Source organism: Gorilla gorilla, chromosome 1 (assembly GCF_029281585.2).
Source record: "Gorilla gorilla gorilla isolate KB3781 chromosome 1, NHGRI_mGorGor1-v2.1_pri, whole genome shotgun sequence".
NCBI lineage: Eukaryota > Metazoa > Chordata > Mammalia > Primates > Hominidae > Gorilla > Gorilla gorilla.
Window position 1 is genome coordinate 206,276,222 of NC_073224.2, and position 21,952 is coordinate 206,298,173.

The 21,952-nt window shown below is 43.8% G+C and overlaps 1 protein-coding gene across 2 annotated transcripts in view; it reads left to right on the forward strand.

Annotated features, from left to right (window-relative positions):
* CSMD2 (CUB and Sushi multiple domains 2) overlaps positions 1–21,952 on the forward strand; it is a 647,961-nt gene that overhangs the window by 479,626 nt on the left and 146,383 nt on the right. For both annotated transcript variants that reach the window (XM_055391224.2, XM_063700513.1), the window contains one exon: positions 19,349–19,551. In XM_055391224.2, the coding sequence (XP_055247199.1) occupies positions 19,349–19,551 (203 nt within the window). The remainder of the gene's footprint in view (positions 1–19,348; positions 19,552–21,952) is intronic.

Below are 21,952 nucleotides of genomic sequence, written 5' to 3' on the forward strand. Positions count from 1 at the left end.
TTACAAAAACATTGTAGTAGGTTGAATGGTGGCCTCCAAAAATGTGAGGTTCTAATGGGTGGAACCTGTAAATATTGCTTATTTGGATAAAGGGTCTCTGCAGGTGTGATTAAATTAAGGATTTTGAAATGAAGGGGTTATCCTGGATTATCTGGGTGAACCCTAGATGCAACCACATGCAACTTTGTAAGAAGAAGACAGAGGGAGATTTTATACACGTAGAGGAGAAGGTGATTCAAAGACAGAGGTAGAGGTTAGAGTGATATAGCCATAAGCCAACGAATGCCAACAGCATCAGAAATTGGAAGAGGCAGGAACAGAGTCTATTCTGGAGCTTCCAGAGGGAGCATAGCCCTACTGACACATTGATTGAAGCACAGCAATACTGATTTCAGACATCTGGCCTCCAGAACTATGAAAGAATAAATTTCTGGTTTTGTTTATGTTTGTTTGTTTGTTTGATTTGGAGTCTTGCTCTGTTGCCCAGGCTGGAGTGCAGTGGTGCGATCTCAGCTCACTGCAACCTCCACCTCCCGGGTTCAAGTGATTCTCCGGCCTCAGCCTCCCGAGTACCTGGGGTTAAAGGCACCTGCCACCACACCCGGCTAATTTTTGTACTTTTAGTAGAGACAGGGTTTCATCATGTTTGCCAGGCTGGTCTAGAACTCCTGACCTCAGGTGATCCACCTGCCTCGGCCTCCCAAAGTGCTGGGATTACAGGCATGAGCCACCATGCCTGGCCAAATTTCTAGTGTTTTAAGCCACCAAGTTTGTTGTAATATGTTACAGCATCCACAGGAAGCTAATACAGACATATAATTTTTAGCCAACTGAGATGTTTAGAAAAACTACACGGTACTAAGAATTGGTGACTATGAAAGATTGTGTGTAACTTGGGCCTCTAGTCCCTACTTATATTGTCAGTGGTTTGATGGTTGGGAGAGGGCATAGGGAAAGGTAAAACCTTTTTAAGATTTACTGTCTTACATAAGAAGAAGTAAAATGGTATAATATATTATTTTTCTTAAATTTGATGATTAGAGAAAATACAAGTTTAGGAGTACTTTTGAAAATGCTTAAAGAAAACCACCCATAGAATTTAAAATAAAATGTGTACTTTGCAAATCACTAAAGAAAACTTACAAACTAAGGAATATTACCCAAAAAAGCAAGAAAATATAATAAACAAAAGCATAAAACACAGCCAGGCGTGGTGTCTCATGCCTGTAATCCCAGCACTTTGGGAGGCTGAGGGAGGTGAATCACTTGAGGCCAGGAGTTCGAGACCAGCATGGTCAACCCAGCTAAACCCCATCTTACTAAAAATAGAAAAATTAGCCAGGCATGGTGGCATGCACCTGTAGTCCCAGCTACTCAGGAGGCTGAGGCATGAGAATCACTTGAACACAGGAGGCAGAGCTTATAGTGGGCTTAGATCATGCCACTGCACTGCAGCCTGGGTGCCAGAGTGAGATTCTGTCTCAAAAAAAAAAAAAAAAAAAGCATAAAACAGGATGATGGAAATAAGCTTGTATTATTAGTCAACAGTAATGGCTAACTGATATAACAGATAACCCCCAAATCTCAGTGGTTTAACACAATAAAGGTTAATTTTTCACACACTTCACAGTCCAGTGCTAGTCTGCAGTGGGGAACAGGGTCCTGGGTGGGGCTGGAGGTGTCTGTTCCACAAAGTAATTCAAGGCTCCAGGCCTCATGTAGGGAAAAGAGAATGTGGGGAGAGGAGGCAGCCTCTGGAGCAGATCAAGGTTACAGGAGCTCAGGGTGGGCAGGAGACTGAGAGGCTGACCGGATATAAGGCCCAGAGCACAGAAGTGCTACCGTCTGAGGCTTCTCTGAAGGATCGGCAAAGAGCTAAAGTCAGGTACCTGAGCGGAGTGCAAGACTCAGATGCTGAGCAAAGGGTCTGCAAAGGGAGCAAACACAGGATCCCAGAGAGAGGCCCCAAGACGACGGTGCACAGGGAAAGGAAGCCTCTACCATGACGTGTAGAGCAACTACTGACTGACCTGTGGCAGGGAAAGCAGGAGCCATAAGGAGCTATGAGCTGGTGCCCACATGGGAAACATTCATATTGCAAGGCAAAGATTCTTGGGTTGGTTTAAAATTTAAAAGAATGCTGCTAAACAGAAGAACAACAAAATATTAAAAATAAAAGTTGGGACAAAAGAATAGCATGAGAACACACGGAAGTAAAAAGCAGGGATCAAAATATTGCTTTTCTGTTAAAAAAAAAAAAAAAAAAAAAAAAGGCGAGGCCATCCTGGCTAACAGGGTGAAACCCCGTCTCTACTAAAAATTTAAAAAAAAATTAGCCGGGTGTGGTGGCGGGCACCTGTAGCCCCAGCTTCTCGGGAGGCTGAGACAGGAGAATGGCTTGAACCCGGGAGGCAGAGCTTGCAGTGAGCTGAGATTGCGCCACTGCACTCCAGCCTGGGTGACAGAGCAAGACTCCATCTCAAAAAGAAAAAAAAAAAGTAAAATTCAAGGTTAAATAACATTAGAAGAGACACAGGGGATGCTTTCATATGATAAAATGCATAGTCCACAATAATGCTAACAGTCATGAATCTGCACTAAGTAACCTAATGAGAAAACATAAAGCAAAATCTGTCAGAAATATGAGGAGAAATTGACAATCCTTATAGGAGACTTTAGCACATCTCTCTTAGTCAAGTAAAAAATAAAATAAATTGAACAAAAATGGAATTATTTTAGGTGATTTTACCATTTGATGATTATTTAATACTATGTGCTAGATGCTTTATATGTGGTTTCATTTATGATAATACTCTTAGCAACGCTGCTTGATACATTGAAATTACAGCCATTTTACGCAGGGTAAACTGAGGCTCTGCAAGGTCACCAAGTTAGCTCTCTCAGAACTAGTATTTGAGGCCAGGCGCAGTGGCTCACGTCTGTAATCCCAACACTTTGGGAGGCCGAGGTGGGTGGATCACGAGGTCAGGAGATTGAGACCATCCTGGCCAACATGGTGAAACCCCATCTCTACTACAAATACAAAAATTAGCTGGATGTGGTGGCATGAGCCTGTAATCCCAGCTACTCGGAAGGCTGAGGCAGGAGAATCGCTTGAACCCAGGGGGCGGAGATTGCAGTGAGCCAAGATGGCACCACTGCGCTCCAACCTGGTGACAGAGCAAGACTCCATCTCAAAAAAAAAAAAAACAAAACAAAACTGCAATTTGAACCCAGGTCTTTGGCTCCACAGCCAGTGTTTTGACTTTATGGAAACATTTCTTCCAAGGACAAAGATACATTGGCCCCTCACAGAATCCCTGACACCTACAGGGCAGATTCTGGACTCTGTCTAGTGATAGGCAGTCTCAGAGCCTCCGGTGACAGGGTGATGAGGAAGAGAGGGCAGCTGGCCGGAGGTCACCCAGCACGTTAGAGGGAAGCACAAGGTCACAGCCTAAGTCCAAGACAGCAGTCACTACCCTGGAACATTCTGCAACGTTTTCAGTGAACTAAAGCCCAGTTTTATTTTTCCACTTTAGAAAATAACCAAAGAATCTTTTATTTCTTTTGCATGCCAGCTGGTCCCTGAAGAGAAGAGCCTTTTATTTTGCTATAGACACCAATGCTGGATTTGGGCTTTGGTCTGTCTTCTCAGTTTTTGCTCTTTGGATAGCGTGATACTTAATTATTATTGTCTGCTATTATGATTATGGTTTAATTGTTGGTTTGCAGCTCAGGCAGCTTAGAGGGGGGCATTTGATAAAACAAGTATTATTTTCTTATTGCCCTTTCCAATGTCACCAAGGATAATTTCAGCTGCATTCTCATGTGGGGACCGGAGTGATTTCTGACCCCCTTCCCCCTGCAGCAGCTGTTCATTCACATGCCATTTTCCCCTAATGTAAAGATCCACCATCATGACTCACATCAGCGATGGGTTTATTGTGTTCCTGCAATGGTGACTGTTTGTTGGGAACATCCAAAGCCCTTTCATATTCTGGAGCCCAGTCAGAAGGCAAGTGAAATCAACATGTCAAGGTGCCATGAATTTTTTTTCTTTTCTCATTTTTGCATGTCTTTCTTTTTTTTTTTTTTTAATTTATAAAGAAAAGAGGTTTATTTGGCTCATGGTTCTACAAGCTGTACAAGAAGCATGGTGCCAGCATCTCCTTTTGGTGAGGGCCTCAGTAAGCTTCTACTCATGGTGGATAGAGAAGGGGGAGCGAGCATGTCACATGGCAAGAGAATGAGCAAGAGAAGTGGGGGAGGAGCCATGCTCCTTTTTTTTAAATTTTATTATTATTATACTTTAAGTTTTAGGGTACATGTGCAGAACGTGCAGGTTTGTTACATATGTATACATGTGCCATGTTGGTGTGCTGCACGCATTAACTCGTCATTTAGCATTAGGTATATCTCCTAATGCTATCCCTCCCCCCTCCCCCCACCCCACAACAGTCCCCAGTGTGTGATGTTCCCCTTCCTGTGTCCACGTGTTCTCATTGTTCAATTCCCACCTATGAGTGAGAACATGCGGTGTTTGGTTTTTTGTCCTTGCGATAGTTTGCTGAGAATGATGGTTCCCAGCTTCATCCATGTCCCTACAAAGGACATGAACTCACCATTTTTTATGGCTGCATAGTATTCCATGGTGTATATGTGCCACATTTTCTTAATCCAGTCTATCATTGTTGGACATCTGGGTTGGTTCCAAGTCTTTGCTATTGTGAATAGTGCCGCCATAAACATACATGTGCATGTGTCTTTATAGCTGCATGATTTATAATCCTTTGGGCATATACCCAGTAATGGAATGGCTGAGTCAAATGGTATTTCTAGTTCTAGATCCCTGAGGAATCGCCACCCTGACTTCCACAGTGGTTGAACTAGTTTACAGTCGCACCAACAGTGTAAAAGTGTTCCTATTTCTCCACATCCTCTCCAGCACCTGTTGTTTCCTGACTTTTTAGTGATTGCCATTCTAACTGGTGTGAGATGGTATCTCATTGTGGTTTTGATTTGCATTTCTCTGATGGCCAATGATGATGAGCATTTTTTCAAGTGTTTTTTGACTGCATGAATGTCTTCTTTTGAGAAGTATCTGTTCATATCCTTTGCCCACTTTTTGATGGGGTTGTTTGTTTTTTTCTTGTAAATTTGTTTGGGTTCACTGTAGATTCTGGATATTAGCCCTTTGTCAGATGAGTAGGTTGCGAAAATTTTCTCCCATTCTGTAGGTTGCCTGTTCACTCTGATGTTCGTTTCTTTTGCTGTGCAGAAGCTCTTTAGTTTAATTAGATCCCATTTGTCAATTGTGGCTTTTGTTCCCGTTGCTTTTGGTGTTTTAGACATGAAGTCCTTGCCCATGCCTATGTCCTGCATGGTATTGCCTAGGTTTTCTTCTAGGGTTTTTATGGTTTTAGGTCTAACATGTAAGTCTTTAATCCATCTTGAATTCATTTTTGTATAAGGTGTAAGGAAGTGATCCAGTTTCAGCTTTCTACATATGGCTAGCCAGTTTTCCCAGCACCATTTATTAAATAGCGAATCCTTTCCCCATTGCTTGTTTTTCTCAGGTTTGTCAAAGATCAGACGGTTGTAAATATGCGGCATTATTTCTGAGGGCTCTGTTCTGTTCTATTGGTCTATATCTCTGTTTTGGTACCAGTACCATGCTGTTTTGGTTACTGTAGCCTTGTAGTATAGTTTGAAGTCAGGTAGCGTGATGCCTCCAGCTTTGTTCTTTTGGCTTAGGATTGACTTGGTGATGCGGGCTCTTTTTTGATGCCATATGAACTTTAAAGTAGTTTTTTCCAGTTCTGTGAAGAAAGTCATTGGTAGCTTAATGGGGATGGCATTGAATCTATAAATTACATTGGGCAGTGTGGCCATTTTCACAATATTGATTCTTCCTACCCATGAGCATGGAATGTTCTTTCTTTTCTTTGTATCCTCTTTTATTTCATTGAGCAGTGGTTTGTAGTTCTCCTTGAAGAGGTCCTTCACATCCCTTGTAAGTTGGATTCCTAGATATTTTACTCTCTTTGAAGCAATTGTGAATGGGAGTTCACTCATGATTTGGCTCTCTGTTTGTCTGTTATTGGTGTATAGGAATGCTTGTGATTTTTGCACATTGATTTTGTATCCTGAGACTTTGCTGAAGTTGCTTATCAGCTTAAGGAGATTTTGGGCTGAGACGATGGGGTTTTCTAGATATACAATCATGTCGTCTGCAAACAGGGACAATTTTATTTCCTCTTTTCCTAATTGAATACCCTTTATTTCCTTCTCCTGCCTGATTGCCCAGGCCAGAACTTCCAACACTATGTTGAATAGGAGTGGTGAGAGAGGGCATCCCTGTCTTTTGCCAGTTTTCAAAGGGAATGCTTCCAGTTTTTATCCATTCAGTATGACATTGGCTTTGGGTTTGTCATAAATAGCTCTTATTATTTTGAGATATGTCCCATCAACACCTAATTTATTGAGAGTTTTTAGCATGAAGAGTTGTTGAATTTTGTCAAAGGCCTTTTCTGCATCTATTGAGATAATCATCTGGTTTTTGTCTTTGGTTCTGTTTATATGCTGGATTATGTTTATTGATTTGCATATGTTGAACCAGTCTTGCATCCCAGGGATGAAGCCCACTTGATCATGGTGGATAAGCTTTTCGATGTGCTGCTGGATTCGGTTTGCCAGTATTTTATTGAGGATTTTTGCATCAATGTTCATCAAGGATATTGGTCTAAAATTCTCTTTTTTTGTTGTGTCTCTGCCAGGCTTTGGTATCAGAATGATGCTGGCCTCATAAAATGAGTTAGGGAGGATTCCCTCTTTTTCTATTGATTGGAATAGTTTCAGAAGTAATGGTACCAGCTTCTCCTTGTACCTCTGGTAGAATTCGGCTGTGAATCCATCTGGTCCTGGACTTTTTTTGGTTGGTAAGCTATTAATTATTGCCTCAATTTCAGATCCTGTTATTGGTCTATTCAGAGATTCAACTTCTTCCTGGTTTAGTCTTGGGAGGGTGTATGTGTCTAGGAATTTATCCATTTTTTCTACATTTTCTAGTTTATTTGCATAGAGGTGTTTGTAGTATTCTCTGATGGTAGTTTGTATTTCTATGGGATCAGTGGTGATATCCCCTTTATCATTTTTTATTGCATCTATTTGATTCTTCTCTCTTTTATTCTTTATTAGTCTTGCTAGCAGTCTATCAATTTTGTTGATCTTTTCAAAAAACTAGCTCCCGAATTCATTGATTTTTTGAAGGGTTTTTTGTGTCTCTATTTCCTTCAGTTCTGCTCTGATCTTGGTTATTTCTTGCCTTCTGCTAGCTTTTGAATGTGTTTGCTCTTGCTTCTCTAGTTCTTTTAATTGTGATGTTAGGGTGTCAATTTTGGATCTTTCCTGCTTTCTCTTGTGGGCATTTAGTGCTATAAATTTCCCTCTATGCACTGCTTTGAATGTGTCCCAGAGATTCTGGTATGTTGTGTCTTTGTTCTCATTGGTTTCAAAGAACATCTTTTTTTCTGTCTTCATTTCGTTATGTACCCAGTAGTCATTCAGGAGCAGGTTGTTCAGTTTCCATGTAGTTGGGCGGTTTTGAGTGAGTTTCTTAACCCTGAGTTCTAGTTTGATTGCACTGTGGTCTGAGAGATAGTTTGTTATAATTTCTGTTCTTTTACATTTGCTGAGGAGTTCTTTACTTCCAACTATGTGATCAATTTTGGAATAGGTGTGGTGTGGTGCTGAAAAGAATGTATATTCTGTTGATTTGAGGTGGAGAGTTCTGTCGATGTCTATTAGGTCCGCTTGGTGCAGAGCTGAGTTCAATTCCTGGATATCCTTGTTAACTTTCTGTCTTGTTGATCTGTCTAATGTTGACAGTGGGGTGTTAAAGTCTCCCATTATTATTGTGTGGGAGTCTAAGTCTCTTTGTAGGTCAGTCAGGACTTGCTTTATGAATCTGGGTGCTCCTGTATTGGGTGCATATATATTTAGGATAGTTAGCTCTTCTTGTTGAATTGATCCCTTTACCATTATGTAATGGCCTTCTTTGTCTCTTTTGTTCTTTGTTGGTTTAAAGTCTGTTTTATCAGAGACTAGGATTGCAACCCCTGCCTTTTTTTGTTTTCCATTTGCTTGGTAGATCTTCCTTCATCCCTTTATTTTGAGCTTATGTGTGTCTCTGCACGTGAGATAGGTTTCCTGAATACAGCACACTGATGGGTCTTGACTCTTTATCCAATTTGCCAGTCTGTGTCTTTTAATTGGAGCATTTATCCCATTTACATTTAAGGTTAATATTGTTATGTGTGAATTTGACCCTGTCATTATGATGTTAGCTGGTTATTTTGCTCGTTAGTTGATGCAGTTTCTTCCTAGCCTTGATGGTCTTTACAATTTGGCATGTTTTTGCAGCGGCTGTTACCAGTTGTTCCTTTCCATGTTTAGTGCTTCCTTCAGGAGCTCTTTTAGGGCAGGCCTGGTGGTGACAAAATCTCTCAGCATTTGCTTGTCTGTATAGGATTTTATTTCTCCTTCACTTATGAAGCTAGTTTGGCTGGATATGAAATTCTGGGTTGAAAATTCCTTTCTTTAAGAATGTTGAATATTGGTCCCCACTCTCTTCTGGCTTGCAGAGTTTCTGCCGAGAGGTCAGCTGTTAGTCTGATGGGCTTCCCTTTGTGGGTAACCCGACCTTTCTCTCTGGCTGCCCTTAACATTTTTTCCTTCATTTCAACTTTGATGAATCTGACAATTATGTGTCTTGGAGTTGCTCTTCTTGAGGAGTATCTTTGTGGTGTTCTCTGTATTTCCTGAATTTGAATGTTGGCCTGCCTTGCTAGATTGGGGAAGTTCTCCTGGATCATATCCTGCAGAGTGTTTTCCAACTTGGTTCCATTCTCCCTGTCACTTTCAGGTAGATTACACCAATCAGACGTAGATTTGGTCTTTTCACATAGTCCCATATTTCTCGGAAGCTTTGTTCGTTTCTTTTTATTCTTTTTTCTCTAAACTTCTCTTCTCGCTTCATTTCATTCATTTCGTCTTCCATCGCTGATATCCTTTCTTACAGTTGAACGCATCAGCTACTGAGACTTGTGCATTCGTCACGTAGTTCTCGTGCCGTGGTTTTCAGCACCATCAGGTCCTTTAAGGACGTCTCTGAATTGGTTATTCTAGTTAGCCATTCGTCTAATTTTTTTCAAGGTTTTTAACTTCTTTGCCATTGGTTCAACCTTCCTCCTTTAGCTTGGAGTAGTTTGATCTTCTGAAGCCTTCTTCTCTCAACTCGTCAAAGTCATTCTCCATCCAGCTTTGTTCCATTGCTGGTGAGGAGCTGCATTCCTTTGGAGGAGGAGAGGCACTCTGATTTTTAGAGCTTCTGGTTTTTCTGCTCTGTTTTTTCCCCATCTTTGTGGTTTTATCTACCTTTGGTCTTTGATGATGGTGACGTACAGATGGGTTTTTGGTGTGGATGTCCTTTCTGTTTGTTAGTTTTCCTTCTAACAGTCAGGACCCTCAGCTGCAGGTCTGTTGGAGTTTGCTGGAGGTCCACTCCAGACCCTGTTTGCCTGGGTATCAGCAGCAGTGGCTGCAGAACAGCAGATATTGGTGAACCGCAAATGCTGCTGCCTGATCGTTCCTCTGGAAGTTTTGTCTCAGAGGAGTACCCAGCCGTGTGAGGTGTCAGTCCGCCCCTACTGGGGGTTGCCTCCCAGTTAGGCTACTCGGGGGTCAGGGACCCACTTGAGGCGGCAGTCTGCTCATTCTCAGATCTCCAGCTGCGTGCTGGGAGAACCACTACTCTCTTCATAGCTGTCAGACAGGGACATTTAAGTCTCCAGAGGTTACTGCCGCCTTTTGTTTGTCTGTGCCCTGCCTCCAGAGGTGGAGCCTATAGAGGCAGGCAGGCCTCCTTGAGCTGTGGTGGGCTCCACCCAGTTTGAGCTTCCCAGCCGCTTTGTTTACCTGCTCAAGCCTGGGCAATGGCGGGCGCCCCTCCCCCAGCCTCGCTGCCACCTTGCAGTTTGATCTCAGACTGCTGTGCTAGCAAGGCTCCGTGGGCGTAGGACCCTCCAAGCCATGTGTGGAATATAATCTCCTGGTGTGCCGTTTGTTAAGCCCATTGGAAAAGCGCAGTATTAGGATGGGAGTGGCCCGATTTTCCAGGTGCCGTCTGTCACCCCTTTCTTTGACTAGGAAAGGGAATTTCCTGACCCCTTGTGCTTCCCAGGTGAGGCGATGCCTCGCCCTGCTTCGGCTCACACACGGTGCGCTGCACCCACTGTCCCGCACCCACTGTCCGGCACTCCCCAGTGAGATGAACCCAGTACCTCAGTTGGAAATGCAGAAATCACCTGTCTTCTGTGTCACTCATGCTGGGAGCTGTAGACTGGGGCTGTTCCTATTTGGCCATCTTGGCTCCACCCCCCTTTGCATGTCTTTCCAATTTGCAATGGGATAGAGATAAGCTGCCTATAAGCAGGGAGGTGGGAATCATTTGTTTGTTTTTGTTTTTGTTTTTGTTTTTAAAAAATACCTAGTGTGTCCAAGTTTCCTTCAGACTAAAAGAACTGAGGACCATAATCTCAGAAGCAAGTTTTGCCTGTGGACAGCACTTGAGAGGGACGGGCCCCTGCAGTGAAAATCCACTGTCCTCCCAGCTTCTTAGATTTAGGCTCTGGTAGAAAATCTCCTGTTGCTGAAGCTGAGTGTCGTGAACCTTACACTAGCCTCAGCAAAGCACAGTGGAGTCTCAGAGGGGGCTGGTGTGAAGAGGTAAGGGAGTGAGGGCCAGGTGGATCCAGCCTTAGCTAGGGCCTGCTATTGGTTGGTGGGGGCGTGGGTGTGGCAGTGGGAGGTGGAACTCTGAAAACACTGTGAGGAAAGGCATGTGGAGATCTCAGACTTGAACAGGGATATCTGCACATCCCAGGGTGTCCCTGCAGCCAGCAATGAAGTCAAGATCCAGCCCCTGCAGAGCAAGCAGAATTTCAGGGCAGCCCCACCAAGGAATGGGAGGGAGAACCAGGGGCCCAGTGAGACCCAGTTACCTGAGCTGGCATACTTGCTGGAGTTAGACTGCAGATTATCATGAGTGCCCAAGATGCAACCCAGGCAAACCAGATACCAGACTTAGGATGATGAGACCAACTCAAAAGCCCTCCTTTGGTGGAACCCCTCCCTCACTGCCCTCAGCCCTGCCCCAGCACCAAGGAAACTGCTCTCACTAGGAGAATGGGGACCATGAATTCCTCACTCCTCTGCAGCTTGGACATTTATCACCATTCCCTGAGCCACGGCTTCAGGTCTCAGCCACCCGCATTTCATGCTTTGTCTTCCTGAAGAGCTTGTCATTTCCTGGGTGGGCCAGCCTCTACATCCCCTCTGTGTCTTTGCATACCCTATTTTCTCTGCCTGCATTCCGTCCCCTTCTCACCCTCCTCACCCACCCGCTTCATCTGGACTCATCCTGTTAATCTCTCATCTCTCTTTTCTCTTATAAAGATATCAAGACTCAGCTCAGTAGTTACCTCTCCCAGGAGGCCTGGTCTCATACCCTTGGCCTAAGTTAGGGGGCTTCTCCGTACATACCTTTACTGTAGACTGTACCACATGCAAGGGTGGAAGCATGCCATATTCTTATCTGAATCACCAGTGCCTAGTATGCTATCTGAACCTAGTACTTACTATTTATAGATTTAAAGTATGACTATCAGTATCACTGTAGGCTCAGGGAACCTACAGGGCTGGATTTAAAAAGTGTGAGACCATGGTTGCAGTATCCCAGTTTCTCCCAGATTTAGATTCAGCAGTGAGCTCTGGCCCAGGTTCTGTGTGGCTAGATTCTATGTCTTTGGTAGTGTAGAGCACCAAAGATACAGCTGTAAGATCTGAGGGGCTAGATGTGGATGGTAAAGGAAGAGCTCAGAACTTCAGAGAAATAGGAAGTATCCTCCTTAGTATATAGGATTTGTTTAAGTTGCCTCTTGTAGAGTGACAGATGCTTGGCAAGGACAGTGGGTGAGTTTGGATGAACCACAGGGGTCCCTGAAAGCTGGTGAGCCATTCGTTCATTCATCAATTCAATCAGAGAACATTCACCAAGGGACTAGTACAGGTCAGGCCTCATGCTGGGTACCAGAGATATAGAAGTGAATGAGACACTGGCACAAGAGCTAAGGGATTCAGCAAGACAGGGAAGTCAATGGATGACTCTGATAGAGCAGGAGCCTGTAGAGGGAGCATCTCACTAGACTGAGGGGGTGGGGAGGACAAGGAGAAGCCTGTGGAAAAGCTCCCCACTGGATGTGAGGCACCTACCAGTACACATCAGTCAGGGGGTAGAAGAATTTACTAGGGCTGCTGTAACAAACTGAATAGCTTAATATAACAGAAATGTGTTTTGTTCACAGTTCTAGAGGGTTGAAGTCCAAAATCATGTTCTCAATGGGCCAAGATCCCTCTGGAAATACTGGGGAAGAATCTGTCTCATGTGTCTCATAGCTTCTGGTGGTTGCCAGGAACCCTCGGCATTCCTTGTGTTGCAGACACATTACTTCTATCTGTGCCTCCATCACATGGTCTCCTTCCCTGTGTCTCCCCTGTGTCTCTGTATCCAAATCTCCCTCTCTTTTCTCTTATGATATCAGTCATTGGATTTAGGGCCCACCCTAATCCAGTATGCCCTTTTTGTCATAACTTGATTACATCTGATTCTATTTCCAAATAAGGTCACAGTCACACAGGTACCAGGGGTAAGGACTTGAGCATATCCTTTTGGGGGACACAAGTCAACCCTCTACAGGTGGCATGGGGGCATGTGCAGGGGGAACTTCCGGGCAGAGAGAAGGCTCTGAAGCAAGAGAATAAGAAGGAAATCAGTAAAGGGTTAGAAGAATGGGAGAAGGCAACTGGGGCAGCCCACGGGGGACTTGGTGTGTCCCCTCGGAAGTCTGACTTTATCCTGTAGAGAAGGAGGAGAGACTGGGTCAGAGGAGTGGTTCAGAAAGATAGACGTGGTCCTGATGGAAAAGGTGGATTGAAAGGATGGGAGGGGAACTGGATCCAGGAAGGCCAGTTACTCCTTCGATTCCTCTGAATTTGCTTTTCCCTCTTTTGCCGTCTTTCTCTCCCTCAATTTCTCCACACTTCCCTTTCTTCAAAACTGTTTCAAAGACACTGCCTCCTTGAAGCTTTCCTTGCCTCTTCAAATTAAAAGAAAAAGAAGATGGTGTAAAAGAAAAGCCTTTGGTACCGGACAGACATGGTTTGAATACCGGCTCTGACCCTTGCTAGTTGCCTCTGTTAATCCCTTGGAACTTCAGTTCCTCCACAGCAAAATAGTGAGAATACACTCTCAACTGCAGGGTTTTATGAGGATATTCAGCAATGTACATAAAGCAGTTGGCACATGGGAGATTTTATACAAACGTTTAGCTCTTTTTCTCCTCCGGTTATTTTGATAGCATCTTATTTATTCCACTCTTTAGCACCTATTGCACATATTATTATGTTTTGGGTGTCTCCTTCAGTAAGTTTCCTCCAGGGCAAACACAGAGCCTTGCACATTTCTGCAGCTCTCAACACAGAGCTTGACATGCAACATGCTTCATTCCTCTTCCCTGGAAATGGCCTGTTTTGTGTTTGTGGTCCAAAGAAACGCACACACAGACAAGCAAGTCATCAATAGGAAGGAAGATCTTTTCACCTCTTTCCTCCACTTCAGTTTCTCCTACCTAGGGGCACAGTGCAATGGGGAGGGGAGCTGCAAACTGTTCTCAGGATATCAAAAGCCAGAAGAAGACCCAGTGTTCACCTGCAGGGGAGCTGCTCACACAAACCCCAATGGCTGTTTTGGCCTGGAATTATCTGTATCGATCAGAACTGCTCATTAGCATTTATAGACTCTGATTTCTATAAGATAAGTATTCAATAAGAGTCTTAATAAATGTTGTTGGGTTGGCAAACCAAGTCTTTACTGGCCATCATCAAAGGTTTATAATAAAAGGGGTCACTGGCACCCTGTGGCAGCCCCTAGCTAATTTCCCTGCATCCACTCTTGCCCTTGTCAATCTTTTCTTACCCAGGCACCAAGAGTGATCTCAAAATGTAAATCGGAACTTGTCAGAGCTCAGCTTAAAATATACCAATGACTTCCCTCAGCTCCTATAGTACACACCAAACATCTTCCCCCATCCACGGAGTCCTGCCAGCCCTGCCCCTGCCTGCCTCTCCTGGCCCAGTGTCAGCCTCCATGGCCTTTCCATTGTGACCTTTGCACATGCTGTCCTTTATTCACTGCAGGCTTCCTCCCACCTCTCACCCCTCCTGCTCTCCATGTGGCTTGGCATCTTGCTTAAATGCCACCTCCTTAGAAGGTCTTCTCCAGCCACTCTGTCTAAAGTGGATGCTCTGCCTCAGCACTCTGCCATGTCCTGCCCTGTGCTAGACACAGCTGATAATTTTTTAGTGAGTTTGTGTCTGGGGGGGTTATTGCCCATCTCCAGAAGCTCCCGGAGAATGGCACCCTGTCTATCATCTTCACTGTTATACAGCAGCACCCCACATATGGGAGGGGCTTAAGTGAATGAGTGCCGAAAGGGGCTTGAACTTTAGCCTCTGTCCTTTCCGTTGCCAACTTGTATTGTTCGTGCACACAGAGAACCCCGCCTCCTCCTCCCTTCTTCTGCACTCCTCTCCGCAACATCAATGCCAAGCCTTTGACTTTGTCTGTTTATCAGATCAGCTAAGCCGAATGCAATCAACTGGCATTTTTAATTCATATCAGCTTATGTATGACTCACATGTAAACTGTTGATGATTGGTAGAGCCTCTCCAGCCCCTGCCTAGCTCTCAACCACAGCCTCTTCCTCCTAGAGATGTGGGCAGCATTGTTAGGAGAGAGTAGAAGCACTAAGGTCTGACCTGGATTAGTATTAAATAATAGCAATTCCAGCTTACTGTCTAACCAGCCCATGACCTTGTGCAAGTTACCTACCCTCTCAGAGCCTCGGTATTCTCATTGTTAAAGATGAGACTAGTCCTAGCTACAAAATAAAGATGCTTGCATGGACTCCATGGGCTAATGTGAAAGTGCCTTATACACAGTGGTTGTTATGGAAACACATTTTCTTTCATGTCTATTTAGTCCCCATATTCTTGCTTTTCTCAGCTTCCTGTCAGACTGGGGTTTCATTCGTTCATTCATTGATTCACTCACTCATTCATTCAGTTGTTCACCCTCAGGATTTCACATGGCCTCTAGAGTCAGTCTCTAACTAGAATACGGTAAAGCCCAAACTCCCATAGCTAATTTTGAGACTCATTCTCTTCCCTCTCTCAATCAGCTGTATTCTCTATGGCATCCTAATACCACCTGAACTCAAGTATGGAGTTGCCTTTCTTCCCGGACAGCTTCACCTCCTCTCTGCCTCCAGGTCTTATCTCATGTTATTAAATCCAAAGAAAGCACTCTCCTTTCACGCCACCTAAACTTCGGGTCTCATTTCCTTTTGCCCTCCCTGATGAGTGTGGCCCACACCGACGTCTTTTCTGAGAGCATGTACAGCCACACCACACGGCTGGCACTCGGTCTCCTCTTGGCTGCTGATTTCACAGTGCATTGATCACCACAGAGAAAGCAGAGAAGGCAGGGGGCAGCCTGGCACAGCAGTGAGTATGTGTGTTTGTGCTCTGTCCTAGGGATCTCCTTCTCCCTCTTTTCAAATCAAATGTGGGGCCCCAGCCTCACACAGGTCCTGGTTTTAAGGAATCCCCTCCTACATCTATAAAAGATTCTACCTAGGAAATCCAAGAGATTCTGTTGGTTTCTAATAGTACTAACTAGTGACTGAAAGTAAGAAACACACACACACACACACATATATACAAACACACACACACATATATATATCTGACAATAAATAACTAGAAAATGTAACTAAACATTAAATCTCATTCACAATAGAACCAAAACCATAAACTTATGGACTGCCAAAGAGGAAATTTAACAAGAGGTGTGCAAAGAAGAAAACCATAACAAAGATGAAAAACATAAAACTTTGCAAAGTACATAAACTAAGTTATCTATAATGTTCCTGGCTGGGGAAAATTAGTGACATAAAGATATCAATTATGTCCAAATTAATCAATGTGTATATAATTCCAATCAAAATCTCAATCACTTTTTTTTGGGACTTGGTAACAATAAAGTTCGTCTAAAAGAGTACATTTGGGAAATTAGTAAGTTTTAGGGAAAAAAATCAAAATTTGAGAATATGGAAACCCAAGTAAGGTGAGTAGCTATGTTCCTGGTACCACAAGTAGATTCTAGTATAGGGAAAGAAGAGATCACTGGACTTGAGAGAAGAGTCCAGAAACAGCCTGCAACTAAGGGGACATTTCAAATCAAATCAGGATTCTTCAGCTATGAGCGTGTCATCATCCATGGGTATCATGAGCACCATCCAAAATGTAACATACATCTTAGGCAAACAAGGCCTGGTTCCACACTCATGAAAATTATGATCTAGTTAGGGAGAAGCATAGTCTACAAATAGGTACACTAAAGATAGACTGGTAGATGCTACGGAGGGAGTAAACAGATGTTTTGGTAGGCAAAGTGTGGAAGAGGCTACTTTAGATAGGTGTTGGGAGAATTGAGTGTCAATTTGGAAGAGTAATGAACTTGTTAGCCTCAAAAAATGAAACTAGCCAGGTGCAGTGGCTCACACCTGTAATCCCAGGAATTTTGGAGGCTGAGGCAGGAGGATTGCTTGAATCCCAGCATTCAAGACCAGCCTGAGCAACACAGAAAAACCCCATCCCTACAAAAAATAAAATTAGTCAAACATGGTGGCATGTAACTGTGGTCCCAGCTACTCAGGAGGTTGTAGTGAGTTATGATTGCACCACTGAACTCCAACCTGGGCAACCAGATAGGCCCTGTCTCAAAAAAAAAAAAAAAAAAGAAGAAAGAAACTATACAAGTCCCAGGAAAGTATTAAAGTTTTGATTAAAGTTTTGTTTTGTTTTTTAATCATTGGGTCGGGGAGAGGTCTGCCCAAGCATAACATGACATCCAGTATCCTTAAAGGAAAATATTAACGTATTTGGTTACATAAAATTAATCACTTCTTACCAAAATGAATACCACAAACCAAAGTTAAGTGAGAAAAAGTCACCAGACACTAGGAGAAAAGATTAGCAACAAATATATCATATAAAAGAGAAATCAAAATATATAAGGTAAATAAAAGTCATAATATATAAGTAGAATTTCAAAAGTTTGCATCCATCAATTAAGATGGATAAAGAATTTGAAAGCTACAAATGCCCAGTAAATATGTGCAGAGATACCCAACCTTACTAAATCATCTAAACTCAAAACTGCCAGAGAGATTCCACTGTGGTCTAGCAGATGGGGGAGTATTTTCATAAAGAATATATTTACAACATTATAATATCTAATGCTGATGAGGTGAACTTCAGAGAGAATATTAACATCAATACTGATTAGTGCAAATATAAATTGAAACAATCACTTGAGAGGATAATTTAGCAAGATTTATTTTAAAATTTTTATTTATTTTATTTTATTTTTATTTATTTATTTATTTATTTTTGAGACGGAGTCTCGCTGTGTCGCCCAGGCTGGAGTGCAGTGGTGCGATCTTGGCTCACTGCAAGCTCCACCTCCCGGGTTCATGCCATTCTCCTGCCTCAGCCTCCCAAGTAGCAGGGACTACAGGCGCCCGCCACCTCGCCCGGCTAATTTTTTGTATTTTTAGTAAAGATGGGGTTTCACTGTGTTAGGATGATCTTGATCTCCTGACCTCGTGATCCTGACCTCCTGACCTCAGCCTCCCAAAGTGCTGGGATTACAGGCGTGAGCCACCGCTCCTGGCCTAAAATTTTTAAATAGATGCCCTTCTCCCCCTAGAATTACTTTGGCAAGTCAACTGAAATATTAGTAGAAATGCACAAAGCTACATAAAGATGCAAATGTTCCTTGCAATTTCATGTGAAATTGTGTTATATAACAATGTCCATTTCTGCAGAAAAATGAGGGTGATGTTTTTGTCCATGATATAGTATTAAATGAAGAAAGAAAGTTATAGAAAACTACATAAAATATGTCTCATTTTGAGGGAACAATATATTTGCGTGCTCATTGAAAAAAACTCTGGAAGCATATGTACCAAACCTACTATTAATTGAATAGCTCTGGAGAACAGGTTGGCTGTGTGAAAGAGAGACTTTTTTAAAATTCAGTACATCTGTATATTGTTTGCCTTTTCTCTGCCTTGAGTATGTCTTATTTTTAAAATTTAAAAAGATATTTTTAAAAAGAGATAGTGATAAATGGATTGGATCCTGGAACACAAAAAAAGACATCAGTGGAGAAACTGGTGAAATTCAAATAAAGTCTGGAGTGTAGTTCATAGTAAGTATGCCAACATTGCTTTCTTAGGCGTGACAAATGCACTGTGGAAATGTAAGATGTTAGCAATAGAAGAAATGGTGAAGGGTCTATGGGAACACTGTATTATCTTTGCAACTTTTCTGTAAGTCTAAAATTATTCCACAATAATAAAAAAAATTAATTAACAGAGAGAGTCACACAGGCTTGTAGCCAAGGTATCTTTGGCTGTTGGAATCTTTGGTTCCAGAAAAATTCAGGTTACTACTTGAGCTCCCTTGCTCTGAGAGCTCTATCTCTGTCCTGCAGACCCCCACACAGGGAGACTCCCACCTGGCCTCCTGAGGTCTGCAGAGATTATCTAAGCCAGGCCTACATATAGCTAATATCCCCAGAATTCTGCTCTGGGAAACCAAGGTATGAGGTCACCCCTACCTGCACCATGGCTGGGCCAGCTTCTCAGAGACTCCACAGTTCCCCCTGCCCTCTAGCCCCAATTATTATTATTTTTTTTTACCTATATCCTTTGTCCAAGCCAGATCCTGCCTTCTCAGTATTCCCCTTCCAACCTAGAATGGTAACAATATGGGCTCAGGGAGAGGTCTGCGGGCTATGTAAGGTTGAGGAGAGGGATGCAGTCTGACAATGGCAACATGGAGCTCATAATAAGAAAAGCATGCACAAAAGCTACACCTCGCACCCTTGTCCCTATTGCTGGAGGCCCCAGTGGGAGGAGCTGGCCTGGTGAAATGAGGATGCTGCCAGACGCTGCCTTCTCTCCCCTCCTGCTGGGCTCCGGAGGTTTAGGGCTTTGTAGGTTTAGGGCCAGTCTTCGTAGGTTTAGGACCTTCTGACCAGAAGCCCCTGGAAAGAAGGGCTGAGTCCAGATGACCACTGCCTCTTCTCTCCGTGCAGGCTACACTTCCTGGTGTTTGACACAGAGGAGGTTCACGACGTGCTGCGCATCTGGGATGGGCCTGTGGAGAGCGGGGTTCTGCTGAAGGAGCTGAGTGGCCCGGCCCTGCCCAAGGACCTGCATAGCACCTTCAACTCGGTCGTCCTGCAGTTCAGCACTGACTTCTTCACCAGCAAGCAGGGCTTTGCCATTCAATTCTCAGGTCTGTGCGTGCCCTCTGCCAGCCCCACTCCACATGTCCTGACACATGGCACCCACCTTCCTCTGGCCCTCACTTTCCTTCATCCCTCAGTCCATGTAAAGATAGTTATTGAACATCTGCTATGTGCCTGGTACATGGTTAGCACCTGTTCAAATGTCTGTGCTGAGCTCACTCTGGTAGGGAAGACAGGTGGGTTAATAGACACATACAAATAGGTAAGCATCTGGATGGAGACATACAGGCCATAATGGTCACCTTGGAGCATCAAGGAAGATGTTCCAGAAAAGATGATGTCCAAGCTCAGACCCAACGGACAAGTAGAAGTTACTCAAGAAAAGAAAGTGTTTCAAGGGGCAAGTAGTCATCTATGACAAGGAAAGGTGCCACTGAAATGGACTTTGGAGGACTTGTGCACCCCTATTAGATGGAAAAGAGAGAAAAGGGCATCCTAGGTGCAAAGGACACATGAACAAGTGTAGATGCAGGAATGTGGGCTTCGGAAGTGGAGGGCTACCCCATGTGGCTGAAGCACAGGGAGCAAGGAGGGATGTGGGAGGTACAAGTAGACGGTGCCTTGGGGCATGGTTATGAATAAGCTGATGGGACATGCTGCACGCTCAGGTTCTTAGCTGAGTGCAGATCTCAGCAAAGACTGGAAGTCAACATGAGTCATCTAAATTTAATTAATTAGGCACTGCAATAGCCAATTATGGAGGAGCATGACAAAGAGCTACCCAAAATGGCCAATGCTCAAACATCCAAATCCCAGTATGAGATAATTTATATGATTGGTCCTGCCTCTCCCTGGAATGCATCATCTCATCTCCTCTGAAGTGCCTCTTCCATCATTCCTCTCCCTGAACAAGTGACTCTGCCTCGGTTTCTGCTCGTGTTTATTATACAGCAGCTGTCTTCATTACCATCTCCTTACTCCACTGTGTGTGTGGTGGGAGGGAGGGGGGAGTTTCCATGGTGATTCCAGAGCAATTTCTTGTGGCACCTGTGCCGTGGCTTTGCCCCCGAGCTCTTTCCCAGTTGGTGTATCAGCTAAGGGTGGTTGGGGTATATCCCTGGCACCACTGAGATTGTTACAGAGTTGCAAATCCTGCTTCTAGCTCTTTTCTGCTACGTCTGTCATCTCTGTGGAAATGAGCATTTAGCAGCGTGGGGAGCAGATGAGAGTCTCCAGGATCACATTGCTTTATACTTATTAATTTGTCCATTTAACACTCATGCATGCTTCCAGTCTAGCATTTTCCATCTATTCCTAAGAGTTCCATGGAATACTAATTGATATTGCAAGAAAAAAGAAGTTTGCATGATCAAGTGATGCTGGGGAGGTGCTCAGGCTGATGCAGACCTAAGGAAATGATCTGCAATATGGGGCCTCTGAGAACGTTTGCTATGCTAATGCACTTAAATTCAAAAGATGTCTGGTGGGTCACAATTTCCAAACATATTCCATCATGGATGACTTTTTTCAAGGCCATCTCAAGAGACTAACATTTCGTGGAACAAACTTGGGAAATTGCTGGAATAAGCAATGGAAGGATCTCCCAGCAGTAAGGAGGGTAGAATGCTAAAGAGACGGCTCGATCCACTCTCTGGGGAAAGGAGTATTATGAATAATTAAAGCCAGACATATTTTCTCCAACTGCACCCAAGCTGATGGGTACGGCTTAAAAGAAAAAAAAAAAGCCCATAATTATGCTGACAAATTCACCCACAGATTTGCATTATCTGACCTCGACTGCGTACTCAGTGTAGCCACGCGGGACAGAGTCCCTGGGTGCTCTCCTATGCTGTATGCAGGCTGCTTTCTCATGCATTGCCCAGCTCACGGAAGTCCTATTCATCCTTCAAGGTTCATCTCAGATGCCACTGCCTCCTAATCTCCCCATTCAGAGTAAAACTGCTATAGCCCACGGCACCCCGGCACTTTACTTCTATTTATTCAGCACATTGTCAATACCAGGCATTCTGTCTCGTCTTGAAGCTGGGCACCTACTTGACATCCCACTAAAAGCTCTTAGAAGACAGGGTCATGCCATGCCTCCCGACTCTCTCATAGTGTATGTATGCAGCAGGTGCTCACTCACTGCTTAGTGAGCAAATGGGCACATGAAGATATGAACACATGAATGGATGGTTTTCTCTAACAGAAGGGTTTCCTTGGGCAAGCTGCCCTTAGCATTGCTTAGGCAGAGTAGCATGGTCAAAGCTACCTAGCCTGGGCTCCAGAAAGGTCATGACAGCCTGGCCCAGTGTTATGGGCATAACCAAGGTTTGGGAAAGGTCACCTTCCCTGTTGCTGTCATCAGTTAGCAAATACCAGGACTACTCTAGGGAAGAGAGAACGGCTCACCCCATGTTAACTTTATAGTGTGTATTTGACAGGGGA